The 19,474-nt window shown below is 47.4% G+C and overlaps 1 protein-coding gene across 1 annotated transcript in view; it reads right to left on the bottom strand.

The window, feature by feature from the left end:
• The window catches only part of LOC121866019 (putative protein TPRXL), a 30,232-nt gene extending 13,741 nt beyond the window's left edge, over nucleotides 1-16,491 (bottom strand). The window contains exon 1 of the mRNA XM_042365605.1: nucleotides 16,289-16,491. Coding sequence (XP_042221539.1) covers nucleotides 16,289-16,491 — 203 coding nt within the window. The remainder of the gene's footprint in view (nucleotides 1-16,288) is intronic.
• Nucleotides 16,492-19,474: the final 2,983 nt, after the last annotated feature.

Here is a 19,474-nt window from a genome sequence, read left to right as displayed (position 1 = left end):
ATAAAGAAGGTAAAAAAGAAATGGAGGTGATAGAAAACAAAGTTGAGGGAGAGAGAAGGAGGAGGAGGATAAGGATAAGGGGACAGAGAAATGAAGAGGATGAAGGGAGAGAGAGAGATGAGGGGGAGGATGAAGGGAAAGAGAGAGTGAGACACACACACACACACACACACTATAATAAAACGCTATAACAAAAACCATATATAATTTACATCCCATAATATAAGACTTCCCTATAATTTAAAGGCTTGGTGAGTTGATCATACCACACACACACAGGATATGGATGTGGTCTTATAGGTTGGTATAATTATTGTATGATGGTGTTTTGAGTATACTAATGGGTTATACTCTACTTGTATATATCCTGCTGGAATATATCCGGTTTGGGGTGTTGTGTATGATAGGTTCTGTAAGTATGATTATATAGTGATTATAGTATTGTAATAAGACACTTCTACTACTTTGCAGTCACTCGGAATCGAGTATGACGATCAACCAGTTATGGTAAAATGATATGGGTTATTGGGGATGTCAACTAGGTTAGTGAGTTTTGAGGTGACTAAAGAGCCCAATACGGGACCGGCAGCGTCGTCCACATTCGTTGCACATATGTAGGGCTACATCTAGTGCGGGAGGGGGCGGTGGCAGCGTCTTTCCGACGTTGGCGCTTGTCTGCCTCGGTTTGCAGTCGGGCTAACTTGAAAATATTGACACCTTCCCGTGTGGTGCTCCTCCAAGCGTTACGATGTGGAGTAATCGACTCCCAGGTGAGGGGGTCGATTTGTCACCTTTTCAGGTTTGTCTTAAGACTATCCTTATACCTTTTCAATTGTCCGACAGCGTTACGTTTACTATTCGTTAGGTGACTGTAAAGTAGCTACTTTGGCAGTCTACTGTCGTCCATGCGGGCAACATGGCCAGTCCAACGTAGTTGTTCATGGATAATGGTAGCCTCGATGCTCCTACAGTTGGTGTCAGCAAGAATACTGGCATTTGTTCTCTTGTCTTCCCAGCGAACCGGAGGATGGAACGTAGACTACGTTGGTGAAAGTTTTCAAGTGCCTTGAGGTGCCTCCTGTATGTGATCCATGTCCCACTGCCATATAGTAGGGTGGGCAGGACCACTGCTCGATATATGTGCAACTTTGTGGATAATTTCAGCTCCCAAGGCGTGAGATGCACATCTGATCCATGCTGAATTTCTTCATCGATGTCTGCGGTGGTGGAAAGTCAGGCGAGATACCGAAAGTGGGCAACATTAGAGAGTGTAGTACCGTGAAGCTGGATCGATGGTGGAGATGTGTCTGAACCAGGGGCAGATTGAAAGAGAATCTGAGTCTTACTTACATTCACCTCAAGGCCAAAGTGTGCATACGCGTCTATGTAGGTGTTAAGGATCTCCTGTAGGTCAGTGTGAGCAACAAGGGTGAGGTCGTCTGCATAATGAAGTTCAGTAATGGAAGCTGCCAACACCTTTGTTCTTGCCTGGAGTCGTCGTATGTTGAAAAGACCGCTTTACCCGGTACTCGATGTCCACCCCGCTGGCTAAATTGGCACTGGCATGAGTAAGGAAGGCAGCCAAGAAGATGGAAAAGAGAGTTGGTGCCAGTACACACCCTTGTTTAACCTCTGTTTGGATGGGGAAGAACTCTGACTGGGTGCCGTTGTGCAGGACACTGCCGTTCATGCCATCGTGGAGTTGCCTCACAATGGCGATGAATTTTGGTGGGCAGCCAAAACGGCTGAGGGTCCACCAGAGGGCTTCCCTGTTGACCGAATTGAAGGCCTTGGTTAGGTCGTTGAAAGCCATGTACAGGTGACGACGCTGTTCTCTGCACTTTTCCTGTATCTGGCGAGCAGCAAAGACCATGTCAGTGGTGCCACGTGATGGTCTAAACCCACATTGTGATTCTGGGAGGAAGTTTTCCGCCTCAGGATGAAGTCTGTTCAGGAGGAGTCGGGCAATAATCTTGCCAGCTATGGAGAGCAGCGACATTCCACGGTAGTTACCATAATCTGACCGGTCCCCCTTGTTTTTATAAATATTGACAATGGAGGCGTCATTAAGAGCTTAGGGGATTTCCTCCTTTTCCCATATATTCTCCAGGGGAGAGTGGAGACGGCTGGTAAGTAGAGGTCCTCCTGCTTTATACACCTTGGCTGGGATTCCATCAGGCCCTGAGGCTTTGTTATTTTTCATCTGTTTGATGGCAGTAGCTACCTCATCCAGGTACCTGAGGGACCTGCTGGGTAGTCAGGACATCCACATCAGTGTTTCGGTTGAGCAATGAATGGTAGTGCTCTTTCCAGCGCTGAAGGAGGCCTTCGTCGTCTTTATTTATGTGGTTACCCTTCAGATGAGCGAAGGGGGGCTGTGCCACAAGTGACTGGCCCACAAAATGTTTTAGTGTGGAAATGAAAAATTTGCTCATTTTGTGCTGATCTGCAAGTTTTTGTGCTTCACATGCTTTATTTTTAAGCCAGCCGTTCTTTAGTTTGCGAAGTTCCTGTTAGGCTGCTGTTTTCTTCTTGCGGAAGGTATCAGATTCAGTCCGAGACTGAGGGTTGTTCTGCCAGTCAGCAAAAGCTGCACGTTTATTATCGATGTGTACTGTGATTGCTGCGTCGTTTTCATCAAACCAGTCTGGGGTTGTTTATAAGCCCATGTTCGAGCTGCTCTCTGAAAGCATATGCTGCCACTGGATCCTCCAGATGCTTAGTACTATTCTGGAGGCTTGCTGCCTTCGCCGTTTTTGGGCAATGTGAAGTGAGAGCTTGGATCTGACAAGTCCATGATCAGTGTCACAGTTGTCTGAGCCAAGCATGACAAGGGTGATGAGGACACCTCGGCGATCTCTTTCTCTGACAATGATGTAGTAAATGAGATGCCAGTGTTTGGATCGTGGGTGTTGCCACGATCTCTTGAACTTGTCGGTCTGCCTAAACAAGGTATTGGTGATAATGAGATTGTGAGAAGCACACTTGCTGAGGAGTAGGCCATTGGGATTGTACTTGCCTAGTCCATTTCTCCCTATGGTTCCCTACTAAATGTTAGCATCTCTGCCAACTCTGTCATTGAAGTCGCCAAGGAGCACAACCTTGTCTTCTCTGGGGATAGAGGTTAGCACTCTGTCGAGGTCGGCATAAAAGGCCTCCTTGATGTCATACTCTGCATCCAGTGTTGGGGCGTATGCACTGATGAAGAAGGCATGACGTGAGTGATTCAGTGGGACTTGAAGAGTCATGAGGCACTCGTTGATGCCAATAGGCATTTCAGTTAGCCTGTGTAGGATGCATTGGCGGATGGCAAAGCCAACTCCATAAATGCAGTTTCTCTCTGCAGCAGGCTTACCCTTCCAGAAGAAGGTGTAGCCAGACAGACCCCTGTTCTGTGAGTTGGTCCTCATCTGGGAGCCGGGACTCACTGATGGCTACTGTGTCGATGTTATACCTAGCCAGCTCTTTTGCCACAAGGGCAGTTCTTCTTTCAGGACGTCATTTGTGTCATTTTTTCAAGACGTGCATTTGTGTCAGTATCCAGAAGGGTCCTGACATTCCATGCAGCGACCATAAGAGATTGTTTGGTTTGTTTTTGTTTGGATCTGTTATTTTGATTGTGTTTTCGACTGCTTAAGGATGACCTTACTGGGTGGTTGCCCAGTCAGGTTGGGTTTTTAGGCAGGCTATGTTTAGGGCACCTTTTCTAGCCCCCTCCCCGTGTGGGGTGAGCAGAGTGGCTCCTCGTAAGGGCTGCTCAGTCGCACAGACAGGACCAGATTGTACTGCTGCCGAGATCCCAGTGCATAAACGACCATCTTATCTGTGCCACCCATGTGCAGAGTTGTGACTTAAGAGACTCCGGGCAGTCATCTTTGCTTGTCCCTTTCGCCACTCATCCGTCGCCATAGGACTTTTGGGGGTATATGGGGGTTTGATGATGATGAGTGGTATAATGAGCTGGGTGATGGCTGTGCATGAGTTGATTTATGTGGTGAGGCAAGAGCGCAGGGCTAAACCACACATCTTGGATCTCCCTTTTCCTGATCCAGTGGTGCAATTGTTGCAACGACTGGGGAGAGGGAGAGTTGTATTGGACTGCTGATAGCCCAGTTTGTTGGGTTTCACCTTAGTAGCCTGTCCATCAGGCATTGCCTCCGTCTGCCGGTGTAGTCGTTGGGTTTCCAAGGTGGTCACTTCTTCCACCTACACCGCCGTTGGGGGTCTTGTTGGAGCTCTATAAATATGTCTGCCTGATGCGGGGCTCTTCCGCAGATTTTTCGTTCTGGGTTTACTCCCGTAGCCTTATACTTACCAAGGTTAATCCGCAAGGCAGCGGGGCGGTGGTTGGTAGGCGCCAGGACGTGTCCACATGCCAGTGAGCCTGTGCACCATTCCTTTGGGGCCACGAGGCACCCAGTTACCGTGTGTTGCCACGAGGAGGCACAGCAGGAGTCTTGATGGTGAGGAGGCTGCGTACTGGCAGGGAAAGACTTATGCAAGTTGCTTCCCTGTTCGCCACGAGGGCTAGCCAGCGGCGGCAGCTAAAAGCGAGAGGGAGCAAGCAGTGCTTGCACCTTAACACTAACATAATGCTGCCAGACTAGACGCATTTCACCACCCTGTGTAGTGCGCGCGCGCGCGCACACACACACACACACACACACACACACACACACACACACACACACACACACACACACGGCACCAATCATCATCACAGGGCCACAGCTTAATAAAGAGGCATCATCACAGGGCCACAGCTTACTAAAGAGGCATCACAGGGCCACAGCTTACTAAAGAGGCATCACAGGGCCACAGCTTACTAAAGAGGCATCACAGGGCCACAGCTTATTAAAGAGGCAGCATCACAGGGCCACAGCTTGGCAGCATCACAGAACCACAGCTTGCTAAAGAGGCAGCATGATAGAGCCACAGCTTACTAAAGAGGCATCACAGGGCCACAGCTTACTAAAGAGGCATCACAGGGCCACAGCTTATTAAAGAGGCAGCATCACAGGGCCACAGCTTGGCAGCATCACAGAACCACAGCTTGCTAAAGAGGCAGCATGATAGAGCCACAGCTTACTAAAGATGCAGCATTACAGGCCACAGCTCAATAAAAGGCAGCATCACAGGGCCACAGCTAGTAAATAGGCAGCATTACAGGGCCACAGCTTAATAAAGAGCAGCATTACAGGGCCACAGCGAGGCAGCATTACAGGGCCACAGCAAAGAGGCAGCATTACAGGGCCACAGCAATAAAGGCAGCTTCACAGGGCCACAGCAAGAAAGAGTCATTACAGGGTCACAGCTTAATAAAGAGGCAGCATTACAGGCCACAGCTTAATAAAGAGGCAGCATTACAGGGCCACAGCTTAATAAAGAGCAGTTTGTGCTTTTCTCTGAGTGTGTTGGTACAGTGGGTGGGTGGGGAGGGGGAGAAGATGATGACTTGCCACAACCACGAGTTACGCCACTCTGGTCCCTCAGGAGGGGTGACATAAGGGTGTGAGTTACTATAGCTGTTGGTGCGTGACAGGTCAGGTAGTTGCGGCCTTAATGTAATATTTTAATGCAGGGGGAGGGAGGGTATTGAGGGCCGGCGCGTGAGCTGTCTCTTGGAGTAAGACGTTCGGTGGGTGGGGTGGGTGATTGGCTGTTTGGTTGGGTGGGTGGATGGTGGGGGTAGATAAGTAGGTGTGTGTGTGTGTGGTGGGGGGGTGGTGTGTGTGGTAGGGGAAGGGTGTAGGTGGTAGGTGTGTGTGTGTGTGTGTAGGGGAGGGGGTAGGTAAGTGGTGTGTGTGGTGGGGAAAGGGGGTAGGTGTGTGTGTGGTGGGGAAGGGTTAGATAGGTGTGTGTGTGTGCGTGGTAGGGGAAGGGGTAGGTGGGTGGGTGTGTGTGTGGTGGGGAGGGGTAGGTGTGGTGTGTGTGTGTGTGAGGGTGGGTGGTGTGTGTGTGTGTGTGTGTGGTGGGGGGGGGGGTGGTGTGTGTGTGTGTGTGTGGGGGAGGGGGTGGTGTGGTGGTAGGTGTGTGTGGTGGGTGGTTGGTGGGTGTGTGTGTGGGGAAGGTGTGGTAGGTTGGTGGTGTGTGTGTGAGGGGTGTAGGTGGTGTGTGTGTGGTAGGGGTGTAGGTAGGTAGGTGCGTGTTAAGTATAATAATCTTTCCTCACAAGCACACACACGGAAATACAACATTGAATCATGACTACCACTTGTTTAACTCTGTATTCATGATAGAGCCGTGAGGACCTCTACTATACGTCTCTTACTGCTGTTTATGATCTGAGAATCACTATTTATTCCAAGTTTACCAACCAACTTTATATACCAGTCCTGTACTCATCATCCTGATCCTCTCTCCCAGCGGAAGTGTGTCTCAGAGGAAGGCACTCACTCCATCTCTATTGTTGTTGTGATGGATAAGTAGAGGGAAGTGTGGTTAGAGGGAGGGAGAGAGGAGTAGAGAGAGAGAGAGAGAGTGAGAGAGAGAGAGAGAGAGCAGTGGGTTCAGTATGCAACTTTGGTGTGGGCGATTTTGCGTCCGGGAGGGGTAGGGGGGTTAGGTAATTGAGTAGTGGTGAGCTGATGCTGTCGTCCTGGTGAATACTGAAGACCTGGTGATCGACTCAGGGATGAACACAACTCAACGAGGGAAGGGGGAGTGGAGAGGGGAGGGGTAGAGAATGGAAGGAGAGGATACCAGAAGAATGTGGTGTGCCCTCTGCTCCCTCTCACACCCTCTGCTTCTTCCTCCTCATTCTCCTTATTCTTCCCCTTCCTTCCCCTCTATCCCTCTTCTCCCTCCCTCAACCCTTTTCCTCCCCTTTCCCCCCCCTCCTGTTTTCTTTCCCCCTTCCTCCCACCTCTTATTCTTACCTCTTCTCTCCTCCCTCTCTCCCCTCCTTTTCCTTCTCCCTCTCCTCCTCTCTCCCCACCTATTCCCCCTCTCCCCCTCCTTTTCCTTCCCCTCTCCCCTCCTTCCTATTCCTTTCTCCTCCCCCACTCCCTCCTTTCCCTCTCTCCTCCCCCCTCCCTTCTACCCCCCTCTTCCCCCTTTCCCCCTTGAAATATAAGACGAGATTACGTTCAAGATGATGATATTAACAAGACAGATACTGTACACACACACACACACACACACACACACACCCACACACACACACACACACACACACACACACACACACACACACACACACACCCTAACCTAACTTTACTTTGTAGCTCAATCTGACTAAATTAGGTCATATAACACCATGACAAACCGCCTGCACCGAGTAGCTATATATCACACCTGTAATCACCGGGTTCCTCTTGCATAACCGATCATCAGTAATTAGCTCACGTGAGTTATGGGTTATTAATGACAATTTTCAAATATCTCAGCAATGACATAAAAAGGTGGGACTATGTAACGTACTGATCGGTATTTTTTTTTTGATCGTTTAGTAATTAGGTCATTGAGTAATTAAATATTAACGATAAATTTATATGCAGTTTATTTTAAAAGCATATTAAGTGGAGCTATTTAACTTCGGTTTTAGTTTATTATGGAATATATCAATTAGCTCATAATAACTATGTGATAGATATTTAATTATAGCAGATTAAGTGGAGGTATATAATTTAATTTTCGTTAAAAGGGAATGTTATTAATTAGCTCATATGATACCTGTGCGTGTGATCCATATAAAAAGGTCTCACAGTGGAAAGGTTTATAGCTCATTATAATTGTCTGTATGTAAGTATGTATAATTAATCCTCAGTAATTAGGTCAGGTGAGTTATTAAGCTTTGTGACGCAGCTCATTAAATATGGAACGCTGTAGTGGATAATTCTACCTAATTAGCTCACTATGTATAAAGATGAGTTATATGGAAGAGACATTACAGTAAGGAAACGCCACTAATTACTTAAGGAATTAAATATTTACTAAACCTAAATAGACCCCACGCTAATTAGCTCATTTAATATAATGCCTAATGTATCTTACTAACTCGGCACCCAAGTAACTCATTCAATATTACAAGGGAGGTATTTAACTCCTTAATAACTCCACACTAATTAGCTCACTCCATATTGAGGTGGAGTTATAAAGACGAAATATTCCCCCTCAGGAAACAACCATCACTGCACCAATTTCTTAATGGCGTGGAATTATTGAGTATTACCCACTACATACACTGACTAATTAGCTCAATGTAAATATGAGCCATTAAGTCGAGTTATCAGGGGAGAGACTTTTACTTCATCACGAGCTGCTATATATATATATATATACACCGCAGCTTATTAATGGTGCAAAATATGGTGCAATTAGGAAACCTCTCATTGGTGCTGGGTTTTATGAGAGAGAGAGAGAGAGAGAGAGAGAGATCCCCTCCCCCAATTCCTCTCCAACTCCCTTTCAACCGCCTCCCCCTACACCACTTACCCCTCCTTACACCCCTCCACACCCTCCCTCACCCCCTCTCACCCCTCCCTCACCCCCACTCCTCCTCACCCTTCATCTCATCCCCTTCATCACCCTCCTCACCTCCCCTCTCCTCTCCCCCCACCCCCCCTCACCCCCCCACCCCCGGCATTGTACCCTCAAAACGCCGGTATTAATATGCAGTTATGCATTTTTTCTCCATTATCAGATTCCATTAATTTTTATGACTTTATTATAATGGCGCTGCAACGTCACATTTCCTTCTCATTCTTTTTATATCATTATTTTGTGGTGTTTTTTATGTTGGGGGAGGGGGGGGTGGGGGTGGCGAAGGAGAGAGGGTGTAGAAGAGAGAGGGTGGAGGGGAGGAGGGTGGAGAGGGAGGGAAAGTGTTGAGATGAAGAGGGTAAGCGCAGTAATGTCCCCTCCCCTCCTCCCCCTCCCTCCCTCCCTCACACACACACACACACACACGACACAGGTACTGGAAGCTAATTACTCTTTAAAATTAAAAAAAATATATATATATGCACCCTGTATATGTATTTTTTGGTGCACTGGTCAAGGATTGTTGCAGGTAAATTAGTCTGGAACTGAAGGTGAAATACAGGTGTTGTGGGCAGGTGACCTTTGACCCCCTAAAGACCTTCAGTAATCCAAGAAATGAAATCAGGAAATTGGGGAAAAAATTGTAATAAGGAAATTATAAAAAACGCTGAAATAAGAATAATATAGAATAAATAAGTAAATAAGAAAAAAATTGGAAATAATATAAAAATTACATTAAAACGCATCAATAATAATAATAATAATAATAATAAATTCGCTTGGAAGTATCGATCCAAGTTATAGGTCGGACACATTTCAAATTAATTAGCTCTGATATTGATAAGGTGAATAATTCTTGTTAATTATATATATATGTACATAAGAAAGACGAAAATAAAATGAATGAAGATGAAACAACGAAAAGTAATAAGACGAAAGAGAGAAATGTAATAGACGAAACACAAGAAAAACAATGAAATAGGAAAAATAAAATGGAACACAAAATTTAGTCATAAAATAGAATGTGTTGGTTTTAGTCAGCGTACTCCAGGGGTTAAGTCAGCGTACTCCAGGGGTTAAGTCAGCGTACTCCAGGGGTTAAGTCAGCGTACTCCAGGGGTTAAGTCAGCGTACTCCAGGGGTTAAGTCAGCGTACTCCAGGGGTTAAGTCATCTTACTCCAGGGGATGGCAACAGGAACCTTGGGCTAACAAACAAGGTATATCATGGTTGAGTAATTAGTCTCAAATTAGGAAGATGAATTGTTTAAATAGAGAAATTAGATCCAAGAATTACGTCTCTCTCTCTCTCTCTCTCTCTCTCTCTCTCTCTCTCTCTGTGTTTGAGTACCGAATAGGGAGATGGAGTAAGAGAAGAGAGAAATAGTGAATCCCCAAGAAGAAGAAGAAGAAGTAATTAGCGAGAGGGAGAGTAAATATAGGAAGGAGGAAAGAGGAGGAGATGGATGGTGAGGGAAGATTAAGTGAGCCAGTGAGAGCAGGTTTGTCACCCACACACATGATGAACGACCCCCCACCACAGTCACACACACACACACACACACACACACACACGCACACCATTTTGAGAGAGAGAGGGAGGGATGGAGGGGGTGGGGGAGGGAGAGACGTGAGAGAAAGATATATAGGATTTGTCGGATTCCTGGTCAGATTTTGAGGTAGATTACGTGGACGGAACTAAACCCGGCCACGATTTCTCAAAAGGTTAGATTAGGTTAGGAGGGGGTGCTGAATGGGGAGGTGCAGGATGAGGAGGTGCTGAATGGGGAGGTGCTGGAGAAGAAGGCGCTGGATGGGGAGGTGCTGGAGAAGGAGGTGCAGGATGGGGAGGAGCTGGAGAATGATTTGCAGGATGGGGAGGGGCTGAATGAGGAGGTGCAGGAGGGGGAGGTGCAGAGTGGGGAGGTGCTTGAGGAGGGAGTGAAAGAGATGCAGGATGAGGAGGAGGTGCAGGGTCGGGGAACACATAAACGACAAACTCTAGACCAGTGAGATTAATACTAAGGAATTTATCAGGTGATAATCCTGGCAAATACCTTCCTCTCTCTCACCCCTTTCTCCCTTTCTCTCACCCCTTTCTCCCTTTCTCTCACCTCTTTCTTCCTTTCTCTCACCTCTTTCTTCCTTTCTCTCACCTCTTTCTTCCTTTCACTCACCTCTTTCTCCCTTTCTCTCACCTCTTTCTCCCTTTCTCTCACCTCTTTCTCCCTTTCTCTCACCTCTTTCTCCCTTTCTCTCACCTCTCTTCCTTTCTCTCACCTCTTTCTTCCTTTCTCTCACCTCTTTCTTCCTTTTCCTCTCCTTCCACTACCTCCCTTTCTCTCACTCCTTCTACCTTTCCTCACCTCTTTCTCCCTTTCCCCCTTTCTTCCACTACCTCCGTTTCTCACCTCTTTCTCCTTTCTCTCACCTCTTTCTCCTTTCTCTCACCCTTTTTTCTTCCACTGCTTCCCTTTCTCACCTCTTTCTCCTTTCTCTCACCCTTTTCTTCCACTGCTTCCTTTCTCTCACCTCTTTCTTCCTTTCCCTCCTCTTTCTCCCTTTCTCTCACCTCTTTCTTCCTTTCTCTCACCTCTTTCTCCCTTTCTTTCACCTTTCTTCCTTTCTCTCACCTCTCTTTCTCCCTTTCCTTCCACCACCTTTCTTTTCCCCCTTTCTCTCTCTCTTGACGTGATCCATAAATTGATCCTGTGTTGACATGATCCGCGCCTCTTCCTCACTTCCCGCTTATTGACATAGCGATCGAAGAGGTGGGTATCACGCAAGGAGGGTCGGGGGTGTGTGTGTGTGTGTGTGTGTGTGTGTGTGTGTGTGTGTGTGTGTGTGTGCGAGAGAGAAAATTAAAGAGTGAATGAGACTCGGTTTATGAGAGAGAGAGAGAGAGAGAGAGAGGAGAGAAAGAGAGAGCAACTTGCAACTTAAGAATAATATTGAAACTAACCGGAGGAGCAGGACAGGAGGGTATGGTGGAAGGAATTAGGTGTAGGAGGGAGATAAATGACTCGAATATTATCAAAAAAGTTAATTCCTCAAAAGTATTCCTTGTTATTATTTACCATCTTGGAGTTTTAAGGAGAATTTAAGACCAAATTCTTGAAGGATCTCTCTTGTTTTTCTTTTCATCTTGGATTTACGTAAAACTTAAAATATCAGCAAAGATCAATTCCATACAGAACTTTTCTTGTCTATGCATCGTTAACCAGACCCAAGTTCCCAAGATCAATATTCTACAACTTGACAGACAGACAGGCAGACAGACATCCTCGAGGTAGTGTGTGTGTGTGTGACAGAAGCGTAAGAGTTAAAGGGTAAAAAAAACAGTGGTCTTGCTAGAATCCGTGATGACCATTGCAAGAGGTTCTGTACTTGCGGTGTTGCAATCTATAGGAATGACTTGCAATGTTGATGTTATTGATGTAGGCTTGTTTGATGTGGATGCGGGGTGAAGGAGGGGTAAGTGGTTTAGTATTCTGAAGAAGTGGATAGAATATACTGTATACTGAACCTCACCTGTCACTACTGGCCCAGGAACTGAACCTCACCTGTCACTACTAGCCCAGAAACTGAACCTCACATGTCACTCCTAGCCCAGAAACTGAACCTCACCTGTCACTACTGGCCCAGAAACTAAACGTTAACCCCCATTGACCACTACAAGTAATAAGCTTTAACCAGTCAACCCCCCCCCAATATCCTTCACTAATAATAAGAGTTGTCTGCTTTAATTATACTGGTGGGTGGCTGTGTGAACCAACAGAAAGATATAAATTAATAGTTTTTCTCTAAGTGTCGGACAAACAGAGACAATTTACTTCAGCAAAAAGTCGGTGTTATCGGGGTATTGTTTTTGTGGCTGGTGGATGATAGAACAACTCGTCTTGATATAGTATTGTATATAGCTATTAAATGTTTTACTTTAGGGAGAATAATAGTGGTAGTAAAAATAGTGTTAATAATAGTTGTAGTAGTGGTAGTAATAATAGTGATGATAATAATAATGATAATAAAGAAATATATCAGAAGAATTAAATTAAGATTATTTATTAAGAGGCAACGATATACAATTTGTTCTTCTAGTTTGTCTTTGTGAGAGAGAATTGAATCATACGAGGTTAGGTCACTATACCCCCCTTCCTGGGTTGAACCTGAAGGTGAGTTATGTAGTCCTGATGTGGGCCAGACACACTGTCCGACACTCGACCATTAACGAACACTTTGGGGAAATAGTTCAGCGGCTGTTAGTACTTTGTTACCGGGGCACCCTGTAGAAGAGGTGCGGTAACCTGCCGGGGGTGGTAGTGGTCAAAGGGAGGTGTTTAGGGTGTTAATATAGACACGTTGATTCGGTACAGTGAACCCGTTAATTCGGAACAGGAACCTCTATAATTCGGAACAGGGATTGTGACGTGTTACAGGTTATGGTGTTACCTAAGGGTGGGGGGTGGTGAGGGGCGACAGACCGTGACCCACCTCACCCAACTCTGCTGTACTAAAGGTCTTGTACGGTATACTCTCTCTCTCTCTCTCTCTCTCTCTCTCTCTCTCTCTCTCTCTCTCTCTCAAAATACATTACAATCCACAAACTAATGAACAAGATAGAATGATTTGTCTCTATAGAGGAAAGCTGCCAGACCTGTTTTAGTGAGAGGTGACACCAGAGTGAGGGATGAACCTAGGTGTGAGGGGAGGGAGGTGAGGAAAGGTGAGAGGCTTATTTCCTTGGCCTGACATGGAGGGAGGGAGAGAGGGGGACAGAGAGGGGAAGGGAGTAGAGTGAGAGAGGGAAGGAGGAAAGTGAGAGGCGTGTTTCTTCCTTGGCCTGACGGAAGGAAGGTAAGGTGCACGGGGGAGGTGGAGTGCGGCAGGGAGGTAAGGTGCAGCAGGGGAGGTGAAGTACGGCAGGGAGGTGGTGCAGCAGGTGGAGTGGGTGCGAGCAGGTAGGTAAGGTACAGCAGGAGAGTAGGGAGGGAGGGAAGGAGAGTGAAATGAGGAAGGTAAGGCAAGAGAGAGAGGAAGCCCCTGACTACAGTGAAGTGGTTGGTAATCCGACTTAAAAGTATCCAGTTATTGGACGACCTAACCTGTAGCCGATGCCCTTGCGCGCGCGCGCGTGTGTGCGTGCGTGCGTGCGTGCGTGCGTGTGTGTGTGTGTGTGTGTGTGTGCGCGCGTGTGTGTGTGCCTGTGTGTGTGCGCGTGTGTGTGCGCGTGTGTGTGTGTTTGTGTGTGTGTATGTGTTTGTGTGTGTGCGCGCGCGTGTGTGTGCGCGCGTGTGTGGAGGATTACAGGTGTGGGAGGAGTGTTATTAGCAGACCTTGAAAACAGAATCTCAGGCAACATATACCATTTACACACCATACCCTCTTCCTCCTTCCTTCCTTCCTTCCTTCCTTCCTTCCTTCCTTCCTTCCTTCCTTCCTACTCAATACCTTATCCCTGTTCCTCCTCCGTTTGTCCTCCTTTCATCATGTTCATCTCCTTTTCTCATCTGTGGGTCTTGCATCGTCTCTCCCCCTCTCCTCTCTCTCTCGGTATTCCATTCTTCATTTCATTTTTTCCGACTGTCTTTGCTTTCTCCTCTCTTCCGTACACACATATACACACCCACCCACCCACCCACGCGTCAACTAAGTGGAAAAAGAAACTACCCAAATCTCAACAAATTTAAATAAATAAATAATTATCTTCCTGGAGTTACGTGTTTAAGAAGAAAAAATTAATAAATGAGAAAATACAAACCGAGTTTTAATTTTACGAATATTTACGATTTTTGAAGCCTTGTATAGTTTGGCAAATAAGAAAACCTGACTTGCTTTGTGAGCCTTGATTACGTGTGTGTGTGTGTGTGTGTGGGAGGGTGGGTTTGCATGTGTTTGTGTAGGAGGCGTGTGTGTGTGTGTGTGTGTGTGCGTGCCTTGAGGGCAGTGTATGTGGGAGGGTTTGGTGTGTGTTGGAGGTAGTGTTCATGTGTGTGTGTTTGTGGGAGGGGAAGTTACTTGGGATAAACTACAATAAAGATAGACTTGGGATAAACTACAATAAAGATAGACTTGGGATAAACTACAATAAAGATAGACTTGGGATAAACTACAATAAAGATAGACTTGGGATAAACTACAATAAAGATAGACTTGGGATAAACTACAATAGACTTGGGATAAACTACAAAAAGATAGACTTGATAAACTATAATAAAAAGACTTGGGAAAACTACAATAAAGATAGACTTAGATAAACTACAATAAAGATAGACTTGGGATAAACTACAATAAAGATAGACTTGGGATAAACTACAAAAAAGATAGACAAGGATAAAGAGAATAATAGTGGAGGTGAGAGGACGCCAGCTGGTGCAGGCAGCCACGACACAGCTGGTTAGTGGAGTCGTTGGAATCCTCATTTTTATCTGTCTGTCGCTTACGCCCCTCTTGCTGTGTCTTGTGGAGGAGTTAGTGGGTGGGTGTATGTGGGTGGGAGGGAGGTGGGTGTGGGTGGGTGGGGAGGTTGTGGGTGTGTGGGGGTGGGTGGGAGGTTGGGTGTGTGGGTGGGTGGGGTTGTGGGTGTGGGGAGGTTGTGTGTGGGTGGGAGGTTGTGGGTGGGTGGGTGGGAGGTTGTGGGTGTGTGTGGGTGGGTGGAGGTTGTGGGTGTGTGTGGGTGGGGGTTGTGGGTGTGTGTGGGTGGGTGGGAGGTTGTGGGTGGGGTGTGTGGGTGTGGGGAGTGTGTGGGTGGGTGGGAGGTTGTGGGTGTGTGTGGGTGGGTGGGAGGTTGTGGGTGTATGGGTGGGTGGGAGGTTGTGTGTGTGTGGTGGGAGGGAGGTTGTGGGATGTGTGGGTGGGTGGGAGGTTGTGGTATGTGTGGGTGGGTGGGAGGTTGTGGGGTGTATGTGGGTGGGTGGGAGGTTGTGTGTGTGTGGGTGGGGAGGAGGTTGTGGGTGGGGTGTATGTGGGTGTGAGGGAGGTTGTAGTTTAGTGAGGGTGGGTGGGAGGTTGTGGGTGTGTGGGGAGGTTGTAGTTGTGGGGAGGTTGGGGTGTGTGTGGAGGTTGGGGTGTGTGAGGAGGTTGTAATTAGGGAGGTTGTGGGTGTGTGTGGGAGGTTGAGGGTGTGTGAGGAGGTTGTAGTGTGTGTGAGGGTGGGTGGGAGGTTGTGGGTGTGTGGGGAGGTTGTAGTTGTGTGGGGTGGGTGGGAGGTTATGGGTGTATGTGGGTGGGGAGGGAGGTTGTGGGTGTGTGGGGAGGTTGTAGTTGTGGGAGGTTGTGGGTGGGAGGAGGTTGGGTGTATGTGTGGGTGGGAGGGAGGTTGTGGGTGTGGGTGGGGTGAGAGTGTGAGGGAGGGTGTGGTATGGGTAAGTGGGTGTGTGTATGTGAGTGGATGGGTGGGGAGGTGGGCGTAAGGAGGAGACTTGGATTAATGACACATCAGCTGCAGGCGTTTGTGTGTAGTGTCACCATCACTTGTGTTCACCATCACTTGTGTTCACCATCACTTGACCGAAATAGGAGGATAAATGGGGAATTAGGCAAAATATGAAACGTTACTAAATTGGGAGGACGTGGAGATACTACATTGTAATAGGCCGTGGTAATAGGGACAACGCGGTAATAGGTAATAGAGAGAGAAGACAAGAACGAGAGAGAGAGAGAGAGAAAGATACCGTAAGCAATCATCAGGACAGCTGGGGCTACTGGCACCTGCTGACTGCTGATAGTCCCGAGAGAGAGAGAGAGAGAGTGAAGGGAAGAAAGGAGAAGAGAGTGAGGAAGAGAGAAAGCGGACGCTGTTGTGAGTGCCTAAGAATCTGTGGGAGGTTTCTTTTTTGTGTGTGCGCTGGGAGCTTATTAAGAGTCTCTTCTGAGCCTCCGGAAGCTTTTGGGGGTCCTCGATAATCTCTGAGCCCTGTGATAGAGTCTTGGGGCTTCTGAGAGCCCCCGAGAGAACCCTTTAGAGCTTCTGGGTGCTCATAGGGTCTTGAAATTCTTCCTGTGAGCCTCATAGAGCTCCACTAAGTTCTGTTAGAGTCTCTTGGAGCTCTTCAGTCACTGATGACCCCGGAGAACCTTCTTAGAGCCTCTCATGACCCCGGAGAACCCTCTTAGAGCACTGCCCCAAAGTACTCTCTTAAAGCCTCTCATGACCCAGAACCCTTTGGAGCCTCTCATGACCCCGGAGAACCCTCTTAGAGCCTCTCATGACCCCGGAGAACCCTCTTAGAGCCTCTCATGACCCCGGAGAACCCTCTTTAGAGCCTCTCACTGCCCAGAAGAACCCTCTTAAAGCCTCTCATGACCCCGGAGAATCCTCTTAGAGCCTCTCATGACCCCGGAGAACCCTCTTAGAGCCTCTCATGACCCCGGAGAACCCTCTTTAGAGCCTCTCACTGCCCAGAAGAACCCTCTTAAAGCCTCTCACTAGCTCCCTCCACCCCTCCACTAGCTCCCTCCACTAGCTCCTTCTAGCTCCTCTACCACCTTCCTCCACCTCTCCACCACCTCCCTCCACCATTACCATATTGTTGTAGCTTGAAGTGGGCTCGTCAGCTAATTCTCCAACACCAACACTAAAGAGATGAGAAAGACGTGGGAGAAAATTACGTCAGAATCTTTTAAGAATCAAAGAACGCTTTTTAAGACACCCGGAATTGTGTTTTTGTTATGTTTTTTGTTTTGTTTTTTGTTTTATTTTTGTTTTTTTATTTTGTTTTTCGTCACAAACGTTTTGGTGCAGAGGAGAAACGTTTTTTTTTGGGGGGGGGAGGGGCGAGGGGTGGTGAAGAGAGGTGGGGGGAGAATCTTCAGAGGTGACGACAGTTTGTAACAGCAGGGAGGGAGAACGTTTTCTTTTTAAGGGGGTTTGGGGTGCAAGCCATAGAAATGTTGTGAGAGAGAGAGAGGAACAACAATGAGACTAACGGTAGAAGCGAATATCACCGTAACAGTAGTGGCAGTGCAGGAGCAGGTCCCAGGAGGAGTTTTAGTTTAACAAATTTATTGACAAAGCTTGGAGTACAGTTTGCCTATTATGAGTAAGTCAGTCAGGTCTTGACACTGAGGGTGGTATCACTTCTCACTGCCACGCAGGACAGAGGTTCATACACAAAGAAATACATCATATTCATTAACAGTATATATAGGTCAGAGTCATGTGGGTGACGTCACTGTTCACTGCCATGCAGGTCAGTGGTTCATATACATTGGACGTCATATTCTAATTGAAGACTAATCAGTGTGGGCTAGCAAATTTGGGATAAACAGCAAGAATGTCCTCAAGCACCCCCGATTCAGGTGGCCTGAAGTCTTTGACAGTGTCACATTCAATAATATAGTGTTCAGGTGTATGCTTTAAAGGTTTATCACAAAGTTTACATGCTGAGTGTTCCGGTATGGGTACAGCGTTACTATCTTGCCAGATGTGTCTGTATCCTAGCCTAATTCTGGCCACGACTACATCACATTGTCTGGTTCTGTCCTTATGCTGGCCATACCGGTACCTCTTGTCACAAAATTTGTCATATTTACTAATGCTACAACTGCCAGGTCTCTCTGTATGTCTCAGTTCTTCTAGATCAGAGTTCATGATTCTGACTTGAATGTCTTGAAGTACAGCAGTGGACAGGCCAAGGTCACGGTCAACATTTTCTTTCTTACATGCCTCATTGGCGAGTCTATCAGCACGGTCATGATACCTGATTCCAACATGGGACGGAAACCACACAAATTCGATACGAGAGATGTAGGAGGAGCAGGTCGCAGGAGGAGGAGCAGGTCGCAGGAGGAGGAGTCGGTCGCAGAAAAAAAAGAGGTCACTGAAGGACGAGGAGGAGGAAGATTAAGTCACAGAAGGAGGAGCAGCAGCAGGTCGTAGAAGGAGGAGCAGCAGCAGGTCGCAGAAGGACGAGGAGCAGGTGGAGAAGCAGGTCGCAGAGGGAGGAGGAGAAGCAGGTCGCAGAGGGAGGAAGAGAAGCAGGTCGCAGGAGGAGGAGGAGGAGGAGGTCACAGAAGCCATCAAAGGGTTAGAACCAAGGTGTAGGTAATGAATTCGCCGCCGCCGCCGCCTCTCTCAGTATTGTTTCTCATCGCTGTGTCGTTCTTCTTATCTGTGGTGTTGGTCGAGTTGTCTTAACCCAAGTTGGAGAAATGAAGGAACTTGTGGCTATCATCTAACTTGCTAATTCCTCTCCCTCTCCCTTCCTTACCCCCTCCCCTCCCCTCCCCAACCACTCTCCGCCTTTCCTTCCTGGCCCCCCCCTCCTTTCTTCGTCCATTAGCTTGGGTGGGTAGGTGAGTGAGTGTGTATGTTGGTGGGTGGAGGAGGGACGAAAGACGAGGAGCAAGGAGACGATGATGCCCCCTTCTGGTACTGATCACTTGACTCGTCATTGTTGCTTCCACTTGTCACACCCCTCTCACCCCCTCCTCCTCCCCCGGGCGATGAATATTTGATGGTTTACCTTGTGTTGGGAGGTGGTGGTGCTGCTGCTGCTGCTGGGGTGAGGGAGGAGGGAGGGAAATGAGGTGTATGGATAGAGGAGGAGGAGTAAGGAGGGGAGGGATGGGTGCAAATGGAAACAGAGAAAGGTGGAAGAGGGAGGGAGTTTCAGGATGATAGAGGCGGAGGAGAAGGAAATAATTGCGGTAAGGAGGAGGAGGAGAAGTGTGTGTGTGTGTGTGATTGTATAGTAGCAATAATGACTCGTAATAACAGGATTATTGTCAAGGAAGCCTGATGTTGATTATGTCTGGGAGGGTGAGAGATAGATCTTCAACACACACACACACACTACACACACACACTCACCACACTTATCATAAACAACTGAGTATGTGTCTCTCCAGTCCTTTGAATCCCCAGGAAAAAAAAAATCCTTCAAGGACTCTTGGTATCCTTCGACAAAGTTTGAAGCCAGCGCCGTGATGTGATCCAGCAGGAGGGGTGAAGTGATCTGGGAGGCTGTCCAGCACAGACACTTAAGTGGAAAG

Source organism: Homarus americanus, unplaced genomic scaffold, assembly GCF_018991925.1.
Source record: "Homarus americanus isolate GMGI-L3 unplaced genomic scaffold, GMGI_Hamer_2.0 scaffold9729, whole genome shotgun sequence".
In the NCBI taxonomy this organism is placed as follows: Eukaryota; Metazoa; Arthropoda; class Malacostraca; order Decapoda; family Nephropidae; genus Homarus; species Homarus americanus.
This window is presented reverse-complemented; position numbering and strand designations above follow the sequence as displayed.